The sequence below is a fragment of the Barbus barbus genome (genome assembly GCF_936440315.1).
Source record: "Barbus barbus genome assembly, chromosome: 37".
NCBI classification, from domain to species: Eukaryota; Metazoa; Chordata; class Actinopteri; order Cypriniformes; family Cyprinidae; genus Barbus; species Barbus barbus.
Genome location: NC_136715.1, coordinates 11,650,399 through 11,672,435, shown reverse-complemented (window position 1 = coordinate 11,672,435; position 22,037 = coordinate 11,650,399). Strand labels below are relative to the sequence as shown.

Sequence of the window (22,037 nt, the reverse complement as noted above, 5' to 3'; positions counted from 1 at the left end):
AGCGCATTTACTAGTGAAATTAATGCTCAAGCCAATGTAGCCATTTCAACGGAACTGCACAATAAATATACACAGTATGCACACACACATTATGTAAACAGAAACGTTTATTTTGGATGCGATTAATCGCGATTAACCGTTTGACAGCTCTAGTATTTTCATATATGATTAAATGTGTGGCTAGGACTATCCAAGACTCCAAAACAGATATTCATATTGTGTGTATAGTAAACCGTAAATACCTTAATATGCATTTATTTTGCATATATCTAGATATGCTAAACAGATATTCATAACTTAAAGAGATAATTCACCCAAAACTGAAAATCATTTTCATCATCATTTTTTCACTCTCATGTCGGTCCAAACCTGTATGATTTTTTCTTTTACGGAACACAAAATGTTTTGAGAAATCTTTTTAAAAACATTATCCGTTCAATATAAGTTATTAGTCACCAAAACTGTGTGTTCAAGAAAACAGCATCTTCAAAATATCTTCATTTGTGTTTTGTAGAAGAAAGTAAGTCTTCCAAGTCTGGAATGACATTGGGGAGAGTAAATGATGACAGAATCTTCATTTTTGCAATTCAGTAAACACCTAAACTTCGAGACATTTATATCTAAGATAATAACATTATCTTAATTACATTATAAGGAGATAAACTCTTTTGTACAAGGCACATATTGTAAAAAAAAAAAAAAAAAAGTGTAATAAAATTCAATAAAATGTACTTCTGAGGCAAGGTGAACTGTTTGCTTAGGCGTAACCATTAAACTCAAACTCACAAAGAGCGTCCCCTTGTGCTCTGCAAGCACATTCATTTCCAATATAACCTCCCACTTAGAGGCCCCCCACTAGCAGGGTCCATCTCCACCGTTACATGCAGCACATTAGCCAATTGGTGAGCTGTCAGATGCCTGAAAACAAGGCGACAGAATCAATTTTGAGTGTCGATGCATCTGAGAATGCCCACATTTGAGCTCTTTCCATCCTTTAACGTCATGTACCCATTCCCATTACACTCTGCTGCCCATTAATTTGACTTAGCCAAACGGAGAGAACTCATTGACAGGAATCAGGGCATGAAAGAGAAAGTGTTTAAATCACTGTAACCCAAGCTGGTTGGATTATTAGGTATCTGACACACCACTCTGATAAGATGATTAAAAATGTAGAAGAATTGTCGGTGAAGTGCTCAATTAATCTGAAGTTCTGTAAAAGTGCTCGTCTTGCGTACACATGAATGGTTCTCATTAAATTCCTCCGAGGATATGAGCAATTTTAGTTTGTACTACAAGCTCAGCTGTTCAGACAAAGATGTCTTCATGTTTCTGACCTATAAATTCACAAATATTGTTCCACAACGCAGCAGCAGCCACAACTGATGAATTGAAGCCACTGGAAAAAAAATGATATAATGTGTGCAAGAGAGAAAATGAAGTAATTAGTCATTTCTTGTAATTGAACAGTAACTCTCACTGTTTAGCATCTTGTTGTGAAAGCCGGAGCAAATCCATATATTTAAGACATAATAATGCACTTCTAAGACAAAAGTTTCTCATTCCATCTCCCGAAGGCCTGCTAATATAAATCCACTCATGCAAATACAGTAAACAATAAAAATGACTTATGGCCCAATATAGTCAGCTGTCACTCCAGTCACTTTTTTCAGTAAAACAAACTGGCAAATCTGTCTACCTCGTTATTTCATGCCCCCAAAACTGATAAACAGCCTCATAAATGAGACTACATTCATCTGCTCCTCCACAAAAAAAAGTTTATTTTAGGTGCATAAAAAATAGGTCCTCTAAATGAGCCAGTATTTCAGTATAATGAGGGCGAGTAGTATGTTTCAATATTGTTGCTCTTCTTCGCAGACTCAGTATAACATGTTTGCCTTTTTACTAAAGAGATTATTTCCTCACACTTATATATCAATGTTATCTGATTATGAATGCATTTTTATACTGAGATATATTCTCACCTAGAGTTCTTTACACTCCATTTACCCAAATTAAATGTGCATTGTGTACAAGAAGAGTAACATTCAAGTCCTTTGAGAGCACACTGATTTCTCAGTCTATATAATTTAGTCACTGTGAATATGTAAATTAACTAATTAACACAGTCAGGTTAAGTGTACTGTGTTTCAACATTGAGTACTGTGACTGTAATAATCTACTGGGATGTTTCCCTTACAGTAACTAGAATACACCCACATGTACAATAGGCATTCAAGTTCCTCCCAGTATGGCTGCCGCGTCAAATTTAAAGAACTTAAGTTGTAAAAACCTGATAACCTAGTGTGAGCTTTGTTGGGAATTGTGGTAACAGTCCAAAAGGACAATTTATTATTATTATTATTATTATTATTTTAATTTACTTAAATCGTACACAATAAGCCCATGAACTGGTATTAAAGGGATAGATCACCCAAAAATGAAAATTCTGTCATTAATTAGGTTACTGCCCCTCATGTTGTTCCAAACCCATAAGACCTTCGCTCATCTTCGGAACACAAATTAATATATATTTGATGAAATTTGAGTGCTTTCTGACCCTGCATAGACAGCAATGCAACTACCATGTTCAAGGATCAGAAAGGAAGTAAGGACATTGTTAAAATAGGCTAGTCCATTTGGCATCAGTGGTTCAACCGTAATTTGATGAAGTTACGAGAATACATTTTGTGCGCAAAGAAAACAAAAATAACAGCATGCATTGTATTACTGTCGTGATTGTGCGTCGAAGACTGACACAAATTGTTGAATAAAGTTATTTTATTTTTGTTTTCTTAGTGCATACATTTAAGGTTGAACCACTGATGTCACATGGACGTTTTTAATGATGTCCTTACTACCTTTATAAAAAAATATGAGGGTATCTTAATTTGTGTTCCGAAGATGAACAACGGTCTTACGGGTTTGGAAAGACATGAGGGTGGATAATTAATGACAGAATTTAAATTTTTGGGTGAACTATCCCCCAAACAGGTATGGTTTTGAGTTCATTAACAAAAGATTTTTCTCCTATTCCACTTTATAATGGATCCTGGATATAAATGTGTTGCTTGAAAGCTTTAGTGTGGCCTTGAGAACTGCATAAGCTTGAAAGTTTGGTAGGCCTAGAAAACTTTCTCTTCAAATATTTAAGCGAGTTTGAAGGATGTCATATTAAATCATGTGTCCTTGTGAATGTGAGATCTCATTAACATTATGGAGGATCGATCTCTGTGTTTGTGAAATTCTGTTTATATGTTCATGGAGATGAAAATGCCATGACCTTCAGCCATTCTGTAGTGAACAATGGAAAGATAGAACAGCACCCAAAATATTATCGCTCTCGCTGTCAAGGAGTTTAGAATGTAGCTCAGAGTACATATTTGAGCTTTTATTTATTCAGTGCCGATAGTGATTCATACATCACAGAGGTCTCAAATGAAGCCAACCATCACAGGCCACAGCAAGTGCTCAGCTGACCTTAACCCAATGCACATCATATAAATCAAGGGCCACACTTGATCATACTACAAGATGAAGTGTGCTTCAAATCAATACAAATCTATTTGGTTTTTGCACAAAATGCCTGCAGCCTGCATATTTGTGGCCAGCAGTCCAACCAGCTGTTGTTTTGATCTTGGCCAATTTCCTTTCAGTTCTTGACCACAAATCCAAACTGGATGATATCACTTATAGCCTGCAGTGAGATTGGATTCAATTGAGGTACAACAGTTGCATGAGATTGACAGATTACATCCGTACAATACATGTAGGTGGCAATTCGTCCAGTGAAAGATTGGTTTGTTCTAATAACAGGCACATGGAACTAAACGCATGGTCAGCCTGCAATAGAGAAATCAATCGCAGGGATGAGAACAAAAGCATCGATGGCCTTAAAAGGCGTTTGTCAGCAGTGAAATGCACACTTTTTTCAAACGCTGTTCACAAACATTAATAACAAGCAAAATTGCTCTGTCTGTCCTTCTCTCCTCATTTTACAATCTTCCTTTTTCTCTCTTCCACTTTCTTTCACTGAAAGTGAGTGATCAATCACAAGCGCAATGTGTGAGATATTTCATTGATGCACCTATGTCTGATATAAAAGTAAAACGAAAAGTGCTGTCCTTTTTGCTTTTGGTTACAATGCAACGCTGCTTTTAAAGGGATAGTTCGCCTAAAAATGACAATTCTGTTACAGTTTACTCAGCTAATACTCCACTCAGTTAATGCTGCTCTTTTTCACATTGAAAGTGTACGGGAATCAGGCACAGCTTCTGGTCAATGGAAAAAATGACATTGCAGTATATCATAAAATAAAATAAAAAAACATCAACAGGTAATATAAAGGTGAGAAATGAGACATAAATCAGTTATTAAAAGCAATAAACTTTATTACTTGGTGGGAAACATGTTGATTTCAGTAATATTTTCCGACAGAGAACACCAAGTTCAGTTAAATATATTAGTAATTATAGAAAAAATATTTCCCGCTTAATATAATTCATAAGCATGTAATCTGGTTGTGGCTGCCATCAGCAAAGTATAGTAATAGAATGTGTAATTTATAGTGTGACTTATAAGATATGAAGCTTAAATGTAATGCACCAAATGGCACATCAATGACTCTTAGAAACACAATTTCTTTCTTCAGAAAAACCTATCTATCGTTGAGCCAAGTCTCCAATCAGCAGGTGAGCCAATAAGGCCATTTCTCTCAGAGTTGGGCCATTAGAGCTGTACCACATTACCACCAACATATAACAAAGTACAGCCCTCAGCCCATCAGTCAAATGACTCCAACGGAAAATAAACAGAATCCATCACATCCCACAGCACCGAAGAATGGAAAAAGGCACATTAACAAAGCTGCAGACTTGATTTGTAACACACATTACTCATGAATTATGCAGGCCATGCCAGGGAAACTACAGGTAAACAATGCAGTGCGGTTGTTGAGAACAATAAATAACATTTAAACTTAAAGTAGTGTACAGCAATGACTCTTCACTCCATTTCATAGACTGAAATTGAATTGATTTTTTGAAACAATATGAAAAAATTAGATGAGAAAAAAAGATTTGAGCAAAGAGGAGGTCACAAGGTCAAATGTGTCATTAAAGTGTGACAGCAGTGGATATGAAGCATTGATGGATAATGACCACAGTAGAATCAATATTCTTCTCATAATAGGCATAACTTGACTTTTGCGGAATAAAATTCATACTCTGATACCCATGAATATTCACAAGCAATAGGCTGTTAATTCAATCATTCTTTGACACGCTTTTCATTTTGTATTTATGCAGAGAAATCTCTTCGGGCCCCAATTTGGCAAGAAAACATTTGCACTAATCAGCGGATAATGGAAGATTTTAGGTCTGAATCCTAAAACTGTGGCATAATGATTTCCACCTAGTGCTTTTCTGAGATCTTCTTTTGTGCAGTTTTGCTCCTGTCGTTTGGAAAGTTACTCTTTCCTGTTTGTTATTAACAAACCCACACAGCAGAACTCATTACTCTCATAGTGGTTCAGAAAGATATGAGAGAAATCCCCAGCTCCTAGAAAATAAGCCATTGTGTTAAAGGACTCACAGAAATCTATAATGCAAGAATGGCTTCCTGCTAAGTGTGAGTGTTTTGTGCTGAAGAGGAACAGTCTGTCATTTAAATGGTGGGAAGCTTGTTTGTCGTCTGAATGCTACGGGTCCGTTCATGTATGTGGCTAATCAGGTGTTTGAGTACACTGTAAAAATGATTCTTAACTCAAGTAAATGAATGAACTGATTGATTGATTGACTTCCTATTCTGAATTTTTGATAGAATAACTTTTAGGTGCATCTTAGTACACTTTTTCAATTATGATATACTCCGAGTCAAACAAGCATAACAAGCAATGCACCAGGAATGCTTTGTATGACTTAGTATTTTTTACTTATATTTATATTATTTGGAAAACTTCAGTAACATGTATACAATAAACAACATGTCTTGTCATCATAGCTCATCTATTCACTTTCCAAAACAATAAATATTAATAATACAATAAATATTATTACAATTGAAAATAATTGTTGTCTGTTTACAATACAATTTAAAATGCAATTTATTTCTGTGATGGCAAAGCTGAATTTTCAGCAGACATTACTCTGTGCTTTAGTGTCACATGGTCCTTCAGAAATCATTCTAATATGCTGATTTTCTGCTCAAGAAACATTTTGTGTGTGTGTGTGTGAACTGTCATACTTATTTGAAGAAAAAAAAATCTTATGTTATAAAATATTACATTATAAACATCCTTACTGTTAATTTTAATCAATTTAATGCATCGTTACTGAATAAAAGTCTTAATTTCTTATAATTTATCATTTTAGCTTAAGCTCAGTTAATACATTTATCTTAATTAATGCAAACAGTTGTCTCCAAACACATCGAGTTTTACAAGTAGTGGATATTACTCACATATCAAGAGGTTTTATATGGGGGCCTTTGTGTCATTAGCAATTATAGGTTGTGCGATGAAACAATGATACAGTCAATACAATGAAAACCAGGGCATCAGTTCTTCACTTTAGTATTATTTGCGAGTAAACACAGATGCCTATAACACATTATGAACTTTGTTGCCATGTTGTCCTATGAGATACTGCCATATATTCATCATAGTGCAAAGGGTGGATGTATGACTGAATGAATCTCTGTTTCCATTCCTGTAATTCCACTAATAAAATCATGCACCTGAAACTTAAGTGCTCATGAGTGCTGTTTGCATCCTCACTACAGCAAGCCGCTTATTAACTGTAAGTGGATATATCGACCTGCTCTACGGTACTGAGCTCATTACTGGCCATATCTCTTGTTTGTTTGATGCATTGCGCAAATATCCAGTGCTACATGAAAGAACAACTTAAAAAATGTTTAAAACAACTGATAAGCACTACAAATCACTCAGGTGAGACAAATGCGATTTTAAGTAGTGTTTGTATAAGGTTTTATGCATCGCTGAGGTGTAACAATGTCTACACACCCACCTAGCTAAATGAATACTTGCTCATTTGGCAGGTGTTTTAGCTCTTGCTGCTGCTCATTTGTTTAACATCCGGCAGTGTAGGTGGGATAACTTATTTCTCTCTGTCCCAATTTGTTAGAACCATCTCTTAACTTGATTGTACAGCTCTAAGTTTTCTCTGCATCTCCTAAATAGGTCAAGCACATTTAATTTATTCACTATTATCTACTAGCATATATATATATATATATATATATATATATATATATACAGTGGTGTGAAAAAGTGTTGGCCCCCTTCCTGATTTTTTATTTTTTTGCATGTTTGTCACACTTTAATGTTTCAGATCATCAAACTAATTTAAATATTAATCAAAGATAACACAAGTAAACACAACATGCAGTTTTTGAATGAAGTTTTTTATTATGAAGGGAAAACAAAATCCAAACCCACATGGCCCTGTGTGAAAAAGTGCTTGCCCCCTAAACCTAATAACTGGTTGGGCCACCCTTAGCAGCAACAACTGCAATCAAGCGTTTGCGATAACTTGCAATGAGTCAGTTACAGCGCTGTGCAGGAATTTTGGCCCACTCATCTTGGCAGAATTGCTGAAATTCAGCCACATTGGAGGGTTTTCGAGTATGAACCGCCTTTTTAAGGTCATGCCACAGCATCTCAATAGGATTCAGGTCAGGACTTTGACTCTAGGCCACTCCAAAGTCTTCATTTTGTTTTTCTTCAGCCATTCAGAGGTGGATTTGCTGGTGTGTTTTGGATCATTGTCCTGCTGCAGAACCCAAGTTCGCTTCAGCTTGAGGTCACGAACAGATGGCCGGACATTGTCGTTCAGGATTTTTTGGTAGACAGCTGAATTCATGGTTCCATTTATCACAGCAAGTCTTCCAGGTCCTGAAGCAGCAAAACAGCCCCAGACCATCACACAACCACCACCATATTTTACTGTTGGTATGATGTTCTTTTTCTGAAATGCTGTGTTACTTTTATGCCAGATGTAATGGGACACACACCTTCCAAAAAGTTCAACTTTTGTCTCGTCAGTCCACAGAGTATTTTCCCAAAAGTCTTGGGGATCATCAAGATGTTTTCTGGCAAAACTGAGACGAGCCTTTATGTTCTTTTTGCTCAGCAGTGGTTTTCGTCTTGGAACTCTGCCATGCAGGCCATTTTTGCCCGGTCTCTTTCTTATGGTGGAGTCATGAACACTGACCTTAACTGAGGCAAGTGAGGCCTGCAGTTCTTTAGATGTTGTTGTGGGGTCTTTGTGACCTCTTGGATGAGTCGTCGCTGCACTCTTTGGGTAATTTTGGCCGGCCGGCCACTCCTGGGAAGGTTCACCACTGTTCCATGTTTTCGCCATTTGTGGATAATGGCTCTCACTGTGGCTCGTTGTATCCTTTAGAAATGGCTTTATAAGCTTTTCCAGACTGATAGATCTCAATTACTTTCTTTCTCATTTGTTCCTGAATTTCTTTGGATCTCAACATGATTTGTAGCTTTTGAGGATCTTTTGGTCTACTTCACTTTGTCAGGCAGGTCCTATTTAAGCGATTTCTTGTTTGCGAACAGGTGTGGCAGTAATCAGGCCTGGAGGGGGGGGGGGGGGGGTAATTTTTCACACAGGGCCATGTGGGTTTGGATTTTGTTTTCCCTTCATAAAAAAACCCTTCATTTAAAAACTGCATGATGTGTTAACTTGTGTTGTCTTTGAATAATATTTAAATTTGTTTGATGATCTGAAACAAACATGCAAAAAAAATAAAAAATCAGGCCAACACTTTTTCACACCGCTGTATATATATATATATATATATATATATATGTTGAACATACTGGAAATACTGCCGTAAATATATCACTGTTGTAGTTACAGTGAATAGCTGTATTTGTGCATTTGTTGCTGCTGTAAAGTAATCATCCTTTTTCACGGAATTACGTACCCATTTAACAAATAACAAATGACAGCATTGTGAAAATTATCCCCATTCACACGGATCCGCAAAAACAACTAAAAATGCTGTATTAGCCAGGCCAGTGGTTGGTGATGTCACTTTGTAAAGAAACATTACACACCTGTACTAATGAACCTGTAATACAGTATGTATGTGCATGACATCATTTTCACAAATTCACATTTTTTTAGTTTACATGGAGACGATAATAGTATAGTTTTCAAAAGTTTTCAGGCCCCCAAATGCTGTTGTCATGTAAATGCCCCTATATTCCCAGAACAGATGTTTGAGGGGAGTGTGGCAGAGAAACCATTCAGAAACCGAAGTCAGTGTACCATCAGAAAGATAAAATACAAAAAGAAACTTGCATACATTTGCTTTAAGTCACACTAAAATATATAAAATTCATTATTGAAGCAGTGCTCATCTACAAACAAATGATGGTTAGAGTTTGATTGACACCACTGAAATGTAGCTAAGCATTCTGAGAATATATATTTTGTTTTGTTTGCAGTCGATCAAAATTTTTGTTTATATGTTTTACCAGTACATTTCAAAGCTTCAAAAGTGTGAAAAGAAGTGGCATTGAGATAAATGGGAACGAAAGCAAATAGCTTTCTCCATATATTGCAGATCTCCTTGAATTTATTGTATATGTGTCTGACACAGGTTTGAAAGCATTTTGGTTGCTAATGGAGACTGTACTTCCAACCTTGAAAACATGGTCCTTATGTGTTATATTGAGGCGTACTGTCTTTTTGAGGAAAACAACATAAATATCCTCTGCATAATAAAATATTTCATCAGTTTCACAAAAAAAAAAAAAAAAAAAAAACACAAGCTGAAAATGACATTTGACTCTAAAGCTGTGAATAATCACAGAAAAGGCAAATCATTAGTATAGTGAAACAACTGATTGCAGTACTAAGAAAAAGCCTTAAGCCCCTAGAATCAATTCTGACAGCACCACACAGAAAACGGTAATCAACATGAGAAATCTATTAAACACAAACAAAACAACAAAATCATAACCACGAGTTCCATCTTGGATACTGCAGAGCATTGCAAAGCAAATATTTAGCTCAGGCACCGTGAGTGTGGGCAGGCCTTATTAAGGGGTCTCATTGTTTCATGGCCACATGACATTGTGTTTGCAGTAGGCAGTGGAGTTCAGGGCTTGGTACAGGCAGGGTTGGGATGGGAGGACAGAAGCTCACTTGACAAAGCTTTGAACTTTACCCAGCACCAGCTGCCAGCTCCAAAATGCTCCAAATGTCTGTGACAGCCTGTGGCATTTGATATCAACCACTCTGATATTGGCTGTCCAAATTTTAGTGAGTTTAATTTTAGCAAAGCTGTGAGGACTATTTTATGAAAAAGACAGAATCTCCACTACTATTGTTGGCAGTGGGTTATTATTTGAGGGTGACGTTGTCATCCAGTAATTGTGTGTTTGTTTCAAAAGAGAATGATTGCAATATTAAGGAATTTCCTGATAATTTGGACACCCTATCAAATGTGGACAACTGTTAGTTCTGCTTCTTAAATCTGATTGATTGGTCGAGCAGTGTTCAAAGAGTGCCGACTTAGCGCAACAGCACTGTGACCTTTTAGCAATAGGTGGTGGTAGGTGATGGTCTTTCTACAGTAAATAAAACGCTGGCTGCATCCGAAATTGCATACTTTCCTCCTTGTCAAAAAACAGTGTGAGAACAGAGTATATGTCTGAAAATACTATGTTCATACTATTTATACTATCAGGGGCCTTCCTCCAAGGAGGCAAGGGAGACACAGTGCCACCACAAAATACTGGATGAGAAAAAAAATTGCAGTACAAAAGTAAAACAGTGCCAATATTATAACATATAACAGTAAAAGTTTATTAATCCCTTGTTTTTTTTTGTTTTTTTACAGAAACATTGTCCAACAGTGACACCAGCAGGTAAAGTTACAGCAGGAGTTTGTGTCTGTCTTGCCTCCCCTGAGCACATTAAGTTTTAACAGACCCCCTAAGTGTGCGGTGAGTTTGATGGGGGGTTATTGAGAATGAATGTGGGAAAGTCACATGAGAGTTGGCCACGCCTCCATTGTGGTGTGATTGGATTTCCATTCTGGTTATGATCGGCTGTGATTGGTTCATGCGATGAATCCCGCCTCTTGTGTTTGAGTCTGAATGAACAATATAATGGCACTAATGGGAATAATAATTAAAAAAAAAAAAAAAAGAAGAAGTAAACAGCTCACACACTTATAACTCTGTTACATCAAAATAAGACTTAAAATGGCATAAAAACATGATATGTTGGAGTTTTTAGTGAGTAATCAGCTTGGTGAAATTTTATGGTGAAATTTATGATAAATCAAAAATAGTTAAAAGTTAACTAAAAAGAATAGCTGAACATAAGTTCGCAAATGAAATATATTTTTAAATTGTTACTGTTTTTTTTAATTGTTACTAAATGCTTAAAACACTATCTTAAAGAGATTCATACTTGGCTTTAAACAGAATAGTTATTACATTGTTAATGTAAAAATATAAAATAGATTGTTTTTTCTTTTTATTATAGTGCAAATAATGTTCATTTGACCAAGAAAATGTGACTGTGACATAAATTTACACTTGATTTAAAGAAAAAAAAATTGAGGACTTTGCCTTCTCGCTTCAGAACACCACTGCACACAACTGAGATGTGTGTGTGTTTATGTATGTATGTGGGAACATTTCACCCCTAAGTGTCTGTGGTTGACATATAACAGCCTCTTTCAAAACGGCCAAAAAGCATGCCAAATCCCACCTGCTCTTTACTATGTTTATTTAAGGATCATGCTGTCACTGTTGACCTTGGGGAGGATTTGATTGCAGATCGCTGAGCTTTCTATCTAAAATCTCATGATCCCCTTTAGTATTGCTCAACATAAATCAAAGTGTTCCTTCGCTCCACAGAGAGACAGTACTTTTACTTAAAGATGAGGTCAAGCCCACCGAGGATAGTTTCCATGCTCCAGAATGTGATGAAAATGCAAATCTCAGTTTTTAATTATGTATACGGTAACATATTTAAAACTAGCATATTTGACATAGTATCCTCAATTCATACATGAAACAAATCCCCAAAAGAGTCTTCCATAAACTTTTTAAAATAACATATTTAGCATAACCAAGTAATAGAGAAAATGAAGCTACTGTAGCACAACATGATCTAAAATAATTAGCACCTTTATATGACATCATCAGAAGATAATTACTTCCTTAAGCCTCAACGGACCCCCGTTTATTTTTGTAGCATCCATTTGTATATTCTAAAAACGGTAGCAAAAAACTAGTTAATTATTCCCTGACTGTTCAAAACCACTCAAGATCAAACTAACTCATACCATTCTCAGGAACAGCAATCGGTTGTGCTGAAATGTTATAGTTTTATCCAAACAGGCCCTTCTAGAATGACAATCCCATATAGCGAGCTGATATTTAACTCGTTAGCTGTCAGAGTGTGGAGTACAATGATCTAATCTCGAGTCTGAGACCAAGGAACATTATCAGACCAGTGCATCATATTCCTGTACAGGAAGACATTTCTTTATCTTCCTACTAGCCCTGGTGCATTCAAACCCTACATTTTAAACAGAGCCATTTATCACACAACTCTAAAGAGCTTTCAGACAGAACCTGGAGAACAAAGGATTCATATTCCATGCAGTGCACCGATGGCAAACTTTGATGTTTATGTCGCCTCATAGATTAATTGCACCAGCCCTTGGTATGAAAGTCATTCTCTACTTCCTTTAAAGATCTTAAAATGAGCAGAGTTCACTCCCACAAAAGTATTACTTTTTTGGTCACCTTTAGCAATATTTCACTGTGAGAGTCCTCGAGGAATGGTATACAGCAGCAGCAGTATCTCAGAAAACAACACGAGCGGCTCCACAGAACGGCTTGTCCACACCTTTGCAGTCAACAAAGGAGCACAAAGCCTGGAACATCCACTGTAAGAACCAAGCCGCTGATGATAACATGGGCAGTTGCTGTCATCTCTCTTTGACTGTCGTCATGGAAACTGATCAACCAGGTATCGGAGGCCAGGTGAAGTGTCTGCTTGCCTCCAGCGAGCCATATGGAAAATGACAAAACAGAGCGCAACAGATGTTTTACAATCATCCTTCTCTGACAAACGATCTGGTTAGAAATCAAAAGATAATCAGTTATAAGAATTAGAAGCAGACTTTGCTTAAGCTGACTGATTTTCAACCTTCCATCTGTTGAAATGTGGTAATAAATTGGTATAACAATATATCACTTTAAATTAATGAATCTAACTTTTTAGAAAGTTTCTCGTTGATTGTTTCTTGAATGTATTAGCATACATTTGGTCTGTCTTTCAGAAGAACGGAAAGAAAATTATATTAAATTTGATATGACAGGTTTGACATCATGGATACTAAAATGACATTTTAAAATGCCATACTAAAATTGGTTCTTGTGTTTCATTTCCAAATGCAGCATGCCAGTGTAGGGCAAGATTTCCTGTGAATAGCAACCCAATCCATATGGAACTCAAAGACTGAACATATTAACTATTTTTATGGTTCTTTGTGTTCTGAAAGTCGAATGGAAAGCTGTGCAAAGATTCATCAAAAGATTAATAAAATATTCTATTCTTGGGTCTTTTTGTGTTCCAAAAACAACAACAACAAAAAAACGCACATGTTAAGGTAAGCAAATACTGACTCTTTTTTTGTACTCCCAAACAACTTGAAAAAAATGTGCTTTCTGTTCACTAGTGAATGCTTAATCAGACTTTATTTACTGGCCCTTTTCTAGGAATCTCTATTCTAGTGAATATGCATATATGCTTTTCACTATGAATGAATCTGACAACTTTAATCTAAATCCACTATTTAAAAGAATTCTGACTATAACTGAAAGTCAGCCTCAAGGACTTTTATTCTGGCCTCTGTGCACAATGTGAAAAATGTGCATATTTGAATGACTCATCAAACTCTTTGTAAGGTGAGGCAGAAAGAGCGACAGAATTCTTTGAGAGACTAAACACAATGTCTCACATAACCAACTGAAACGTTTGATGGGAGCAGAAATGTGCAGCTTTAGAGAGAAATACAGATGAACCAGTTTGCATGCTGCATTATGATGGGTTCGTGAGTGTATTAATTAAATTCACCTAAGGACCGGGTCAGTTTTCATTGCAGAGGGGAAGATATTTCTATACTCTCAGTTTCTTCAAATAAAAAAACAAAAACAAGTCTGAAGTCTCAATTTATGCAAAAATATTCCATTATAGAAAGAAGCTACTCAGGCCATGCCATAGGCTGCCTCGGCTTCAAAGAGCAGCCACAGTGAGACTGTACTTTGTGGGGAGTGCGAAGGCCTATTACATTACATGCTAGCAGTGGGTGCCTTTAGATTACCACAGCCTGTGAAGGAATTAGGATACTGATAAAAATGCTAGCAATGAGGGCAGGGACACACGAGCTGCCATCTATTCTCTTTTATCTATTGTATTCTCTTACATAACAGCTGGAGGACGGTTTTACTCAGGGGTTACTCTGAGCTGAAAGAAAGCAGCTAGTGAGTAAGGGATACAGCTTCACTTCATCTCTGAGATGGGGGTGATGATGTCAGTGTTGCACAAGAGCTACACAAACAGATATTTTTAGTAACTACAACTCTGGGGACAGCAACTAGGAGACATGTTTACCCTATGAAATAAATGAGGTGAAGCACAAGTTTCGTCATCTCATAAATTATTGAAATTATGCTTATGTACATCAATGCAAATGCATAGATTAAAAAATGAGACCATTAGTTTTTCTGACAGGCCCTTTCTAAATAACAGCATCACGTTTTGTTGTCCTCAGCTGGACTGGCTTATAGAGATCCTCAGCTGAAGGGTTGCAGGTCTATTCTGGAAAAAAGTGAGTTATAAAAGTGCAACTAAGCAGTAAATAGTCTTGTTCTGCAGTGAAAGGCTACTGGAACACACTTCCCATGTCTTGTTGTTGATGTGAGCTGTTCAAAGGTCAAATTCCTCTGTCATAAAAAAAAAGATATTATTCTTATTCTAATAGTCAATGTTATATATATATATATATATATATATATATATATATATATATATTGTACAATAACCAATTTTTGTCCTGTCTTGGTTCACTTTGATGCCCTGGAAAACACACAAAATACTGTCTTATATGATCTTTTATTCCAACGTCATTTGAATGAATATTATTGATGGATTAGTGTTGAATAATGATTTTATGTTGTCCGTATACATCTGTTTAACTCTAACAAAAACTAATTTGATAAATTTTAGAGTTCAGCATTGTTGTCAGTATGACGTGGTAAGGGACGCGTGCGTAAGGAGCTCAGCTGCCCTTCAGGAAGGGAGGAACTACAAGCAGATGATTAAATATGCGCACTATCCTCTTGTCTGCAAATGTTCAAGAGAAACAACGATACTGTCCATTAAGAGGATTGTTGCAAGTGTTCTGTTACTAATAAAAAACGCCTAGACGACGAGTAATTTCACCGTAGAAATAAGAGAAATATAAAATGGCTAGCAGGTGAGTCGTGCCGATTTCACATTTACAGCGATTTTATTTTTCAAGGAAGTCAAAAAGAAAATGCCTTTGTGAAGTTGGTTCCGGCTGTATCTTTCAACGAGTAATTTGCACTTCGCGTTAGATCCATTTCGTTTATCCAGAGACTTCGGGAAGGATATTATAAAGCGAAAATATTTCCTGCGCAGTTGCCTTTTCCAAATTACTAGCGCGCCTGCGCAAAACAGGCAAGGCATTCTGGGATCTGTAGTTTTTGCTAATGCGAACGTCAAGGATAGGTTTGATAATACTAAACCTAAACAATTAACGACGTATGTACATTATTAGCAACAATAATGGCATTATAATATAGGCTATCTTTATATGAATGACAACCATAAAACGCAGCAAATGCTTACAAATTCCTTACAGAAAAACAGTGCCACACTGTTTTTCACTAATGCTGTTATTTGATGTGTTTCAAGCTGAAAATTGGTATGCTGTGGTCACAATGTCAAATAAAGAAGATTCGGGTGGAAAGAAAGGGTAGGTATTGTTTTCAAAACAAAATTTCCCATATTTGTAATGTGAAATGAAGGATAATGTACATTCAAATGGCTTGTATTGCAAAATAACTCCTGACACTGATACGATTACAATTACTGTTCACACTCTCTTCTGTGCTGCACACAAGCACGATTATTTATATTACATATTCATTTTTCCACAGTTCTCACCAAACTGAACTTTACGCAGAGGTCCCTGCGACATGCCTGCCTATTGTCTATTCCCCAGAGTACAACATCACCTTCATGGGTCTGGAAAAGCTGCATCCCTTTGACGCTGGCAAATGGGGCAAGGTCATTCGCTTCTTAAAAGGTGTGCAGCACAACTGCAGGTGGAGTTTGCCAGGCAGGCACTCTGACCAGTGTGTAAGATGATCTATAAAATATGATACAAAAGAACTGAGGAATCAAAGAGCTGCAAGTCAGTTCAGGAATGGAGGGTGTTGGGGAGGTATAGGTGGAGGGATGTAGAGAAGGATAGAGAGAGGGGCAATCAGTGAGGCAGAGATAATGAGGGAAGCTGAACTCCCCTCGGGAACAGAAGCAAGAGGATGTTGGCTTCTCAGCTGCTGCTGCAAGGTCAGGGGCAAAGTGTAACTCTGGCAGCTCTTCAGATAAACTAGTCGGCAAGCTCTTTTTCCTCATTAGTTCACTTAACAGTTGAAAATGTGCTGAGCTTCCACAGCTCACCATGTATTTTTATTTGACTGTCAGATATTTGTGTTCACATTCGTTGTTGCTTTCATACGATACATTGATTTGTTTCCAGAGGAGCAGTTCATCACCGATGAGATCATTGTTCTTGCCCGGGAGGCCAGCGAGGCGGATCTTCTCGTGGTTCACACTGCGCGTTACCTGAACAGACTCAAGGTAGGGATGCAGTGTCTGCTGTGCCCCTGCCCTGTGTTATCACTTCTTTTCCTGGCACCCATAACTCCATATACTGATGGCAAAAGGTTACTATATGCAATACAATTAAAAGCCAATTATAAAAGCAACATTCTGATTTTCTAATTGGTTTGTCCTTTACCTCAAACCGGCTTGCAATAAATTGCAAATATTGTAGACCTTCTATGAGATCAGTGCCAAAAGAAGAATCAATTTTAATCTATTATAGCCCCATTATGACTGTGCGGACAGTCCCTACTTTATCAAAAAGACATCTAGACTTCTCATTTCATCTCACCAGCAATGAGCCAGTGATGCACAGAGGAAGTGTACAAGAGCAAATTGCACTGGATTACTCAGAGCAGGCCTTTATTTCAATCCAAATCAATCAGTTCGCAGTCTTCTGCAAAGATTGCAGTCTGCCAAGAGGCTCTAAAGCACCCACGAGTCAGCTGCCCCATCATGCAGTCTGCACAGTGAGGAAAATTTAAAGGAGCAGTTCACACATAAATGAAAATTCTGTAATTATTTACTCATCCTTGTGTTGTTCCAGAACTGTGAGCTTTATAATAATCAACTCTACCAAAAACTGCTGTCAAGTGTGAATGCCGAAGTAAACTTTTAATATATTCTTGCGTACAACTGTTATAACAACATGTATGAAATTATTTTAAAATGATATTAACACTTCAATTATAGACTTCCAATGAAAGCGCATCAAAACGTTGTTCTATTGAATGAATGATTAAAGGCATTGGCTCACTGAGTCATTTGTTCATGAATCGACCGCTAGACACTAGTTATGCTGTACTTTTTTGAGTCACTAAAAAGGACAGACTCATTTGTTTTTGAATCAGATTATGATGTTTGTTTTATTCACTAAAAAAGAACCTCTTCAAAAGAGTAATTTATTCCTGAATTGAGCTGTATTTTGTTATTCAATAAAAAGACCCAACTCAGAAGAGTCATGGGGTCGTGAATTGGACTACACTGGTTGCACTGTGTTCACTAAATTCAAGAAGAGTCATTTGTTCTTGCTGTTTTATGGCATATGGCCCTTTTTATTGTATCAAATTCAATTGTTTTTGCCTTAGTATGTGGATTAAGTACAGACACGTTGCTGCTGAAAAACGATACGGGAATGCTGCCATAGAATCGAGCTTTCATTAATGAAGATCACGATTAATCAGAGAATCAATATTTTAACCCATATTTAGATAGAATGGATGGCGGAATGCATTGTGGCATTTTAACACATTCGTTGTGTAAGAGAACTATGAAGATTCTTCAGAATTTCTCATTTTGTGTTCATGGAAATGCACGTAGAATCACATGAGGGTGAGTAAATAAATTACAGTTTTAATTTAGGGGTGAACTTATTCCTTTAAATTAGTCGTTCGATTTCCTGAGTGTGTTGCTCCAGTTGTCACTTATACTGTAGCTGAGTCCTACTGCTCTTTGCTCACTTATGAAGGCTTATCGTTCAGCTACTTGGTCATCCTTTAAAATTGGGTCTGTGTATGTATTCTCTCTTCCCCTTAATGCATGCAGAACGCTATCTTGGAGGGCTCCAGAGAGGTATCAGAGTTCTACTGTGACCGAATCTTTTGTACTTGCTTCACACTTTTTCACTCTGTAATATGTATTAGTACAGTCTATTTATCCTGCTTTAACATTTTGCCACCAGTTTTCATTTCCACTAAAATACCCCCTGCATCAACTATTTTTCACTCCCAGAGCAAGATTGGAAACCTGATGTATTGTACAATCCACCATCATCCCCCTATAGTTTTGTTTTGATTTCTGGTATTTACAGCATCGTTTTTTATTTTCACAATATCCAATATCCGAAATAATGTCACAATAATTGTTCATTATAATTTAGAAGGCATAGTAATTGTAATTTAGACCCAGAGTAGCATGATCGCTTACCTTGAAAAAAATGTGCATGTGATTTCTTCCCTCTCAGTGGTCGCTGGTGGTTGCCACCATCACAGAAATCCCACCTGTCCTGTTCCTACCCAACTTCCTGGTACAGCGCAAAGTTCTAAAACCTTTGCGAACGCAAACAGGTGGAACCATTATGGTAGGTTTTGAATATCCATTTTGCCCAGAAATGTATATGTGGAGATTAAAACATGCACAATAGGGAATTTATGAATTCATACTGAACTTTTTTGTACAGTGGAGTGGCATATAGATTGAGGTTTATTGAACAGTTTCATAGCATATTTCAGCACTGTTGTCAAAGCCTCTTGTCCTGAGGAGATTTAGGAGGTCAGCTCATTTGTTTATATTATTCCAATTGTAATTTCTCTCATAAAAATAAATTTTGAAGTATTCGAATTACATTTTTTTTTAATCCCAATCTACAACAAGAATAATCCCAACATAATTTAAAACACAAGTGAGATGTTTTGGAAGCTCTTGCACGTCTGGGTGATCAAAGGCAAGTGCTGTAAAATAGTCAATACAGTTCAATAAAGTCCTGCAGACTTTTATAGCAAATATTTATTAGTCTTTGATTGAAATGAGATTTTTTTTGTGAATTTTGTGGCTATATAATAAAGACTTTCAACTGTGAGACCTTTTCTGTTTTAATAGAAAACATAGGTCCCAGTTGGACTATTATGATCAGCAAAAGCATACAGTTCACTTGCAAGAATCAAAAGCAAATAAAAATCAAAAAGGAAAAAAAAAATCAGGATTTTAAAGTTTTATAGCTGCCCAAGTAATTTCCTTTTATTGTCCAGCTGACCTACTGTATTTGAATCGTATTAAGACTTTGTATTCTGATAGATTAAACATCTTTACATATCGAATAGAAAGTCAAAAGAAAATCCTTCAGTTGATCCATCTCGTGTGTTTCTGTAGGTCTTAAGATTCTGCAAGCTCTAACAGGGTTTTATTCCTAATGCTCTGTTTATGCTGCAAGCAAGTACAGAGAATTTTAATAGAAATGGTGTACACATTGTTTAGGATTTTTTCAGTAGGTTTTGTACAACACCAGGTGTTATACAGCTCGCAGAATGTAATACAGTGAGTCATCATCTTGCTCAGGCTCTAGCTCCGTGGAGTATTGTTCAAAGTTTTGCTATGAAACAGGAACATTTGGTGACAGAAAGTTGTTTGTGAGGGCCTAGTTTGGGTCTCTCATTGGCATAAGTTGAAATAACCTGGGGAGCAACAGCCGGTAGGAAAGGCTCTGAACATCTGTGATAGAGACGCTCGGAGGAGTTTCTCACAGGTAACACAACCACATTAACACTAACAGCCTCTTTTGAAGCAGACACATTACTTGCTGCTTTTCTGCTTGGGAGTTAAGCAGAGAAACAAAAAATAAAGGCAGAGAGCTACTTCAATTCCTAATGAGTTTTCAATGTTTTATTTCTCAAAGGAGGTTTCTATTTTTGGATCTTTATAATCTGCTTGGATGTTTGCACACTTCAGCCTATGACAGTTTTCTCTGTAGGAAATGATTTCTGATGGTTAAATTGTGGTATTTAAATATTTTATTTGATTAAACTTAAGCAATAAGCACACAATGAGAACACAACTGAGAATTGCTACTAATTTCAAGACCATTTGGTATTTCAACCAAGAAGAGTGTATCACAGTATTTATCTATATTAATAGTAGTAATTGAGCTTCACATTTTCTTAGGAAAATGTGAGAGGTGCTTGTTTGTGGAAAACCGCTTCTGCGATACTAATGTAATGGCAGGGTGAGTCTTTTTGAAACTTTCAGAACAGCTAAACCAATTCCTTTAAAAATTATTCACTGATTCAAACAGAATCTAAAATTGTTGAAGCAATAGAGACTTTGTAAATGCATCACAGCAAAAATATATTTAATGCCATGTTTTGCACTTGGGCATTATGTGGACTATATTACGGTCTAAATAATTTTTACTTATTTAAAAAAACAAAAACAAACAATAACTTTGCTTTAAAAAAGCAAACATAGAGATTACAGTGAAGCGCTTACAAGGATTTAAAAGCAGAAATATGAAGCTTATCATTTTATATAAGCAATTAACATTAATTTTTTACTGTTAAAACTTGACTAAAATTGTACAATTAAATGCAACTTAGCAGCCAATTTTTTCATAAATCATGTTAACATCCATATTGTTTATGCCTTGTGGCTGTACTATTAAAGCAGCGTTTTAATGTTTACAGATTGGCCTCATTCACCTTTATTGTGAGTGTCTTACTGTGACTGTAACCCAGATTTTTTGCTTTTTAAAGAAAAGTGTGGACCATTCGAAATTAATTTTTATGGTATTCCAAAAAGGCTGTTAATTGAGCTGAACCCAGGAAATTCCTTTAAGGCACGTTGGTGTCAATCTTCTAGCAGCAGTACCATCTTGAGGACGTCCTTCCCTACTTTCTATCCTCTCTGTTATTCCAGTGATGTAAAAGACTGCAGTAAATTACTTTGCGGTATGCCAGGTGTTCTCCACAGTGCATCTGCGCTCTGACAGACTGCACTGCACAGCAGACGTACTCGCAATGAGTGTGCTCCACACGTCCCTCTCAGCCCGAGAACATAATTATACCTCCCATTGAGCCCTTCTCACGGCCTGCTAATTGACTGCCATTTCAGTCAGCAGTCGACAGGCTGGATGGAGCTGTAGTTCTGGTTCGGGGAACATGGGAGTATGTGTGGGCCGTCCCCGTCTTAGGTAGTGAGCAAGGAAGTTCAAGGTTAGACAACATCCGCTGTGTAATTGTGGGCGTTTGGGAGGAATTCTCATAATGGGCAGACTCGTATCATTAATCTCTGTTCTGTTGTTGTGGATTTGTTTATTATCAGGATCTTAATGTGATGATTATGAATGAGATCAGATGTGCACACTTGTCTTTGCTTTAATAGCACTACTTCAGTTACAAATAGGGCGGTCGAGCTTGAGCTTAGAGATGCAGAACGTGGCGGTGGATGTTTTATAAATTTATGCTTTTCACACAGAGCGGTCGTGATGTCATTTAGGTAGTTTGACTAGAAATGGCATTGAGATGAGCCCTGTTTAGATTCTGAAGAGGATACCTT

At 36.8% G+C, this 22,037-nt stretch overlaps 1 protein-coding gene across 3 annotated transcripts in view; it reads left to right on the top strand.

The window, feature by feature from the left end:
- The first annotated feature begins 14,895 nt into the window (after window positions 1-14,895).
- hdac11 (histone deacetylase 11) overlaps window positions 14,896-22,037 on the top strand; it is a 37,169-nt gene continuing 30,027 nt past the window's right edge. The window contains exons 1-6 of one of the 3 annotated variants that reach the window (XM_079396687.1): window positions 14,896-14,907; window positions 16,017-16,077; window positions 16,262-16,410; window positions 16,867-16,967; window positions 18,537-18,563; window positions 18,955-19,071. In XM_079396687.1, coding sequence (XP_079252813.1) covers window positions 16,043-16,077; window positions 16,262-16,410; window positions 16,867-16,967; window positions 18,537-18,563; window positions 18,955-19,071 — 429 coding nt within the window. In that variant the 5' untranslated portion in view covers window positions 14,896-14,907; window positions 16,017-16,042. Of the gene's footprint in view, window positions 14,908-15,342; window positions 15,556-16,016; window positions 16,078-16,261; window positions 16,411-16,866; window positions 16,968-18,536; window positions 18,564-18,954; window positions 19,072-22,037 lie in introns of those variants that run through there. The other 2 variants (XM_079396686.1, XM_079396688.1) reach the window with 2 other exon arrangements.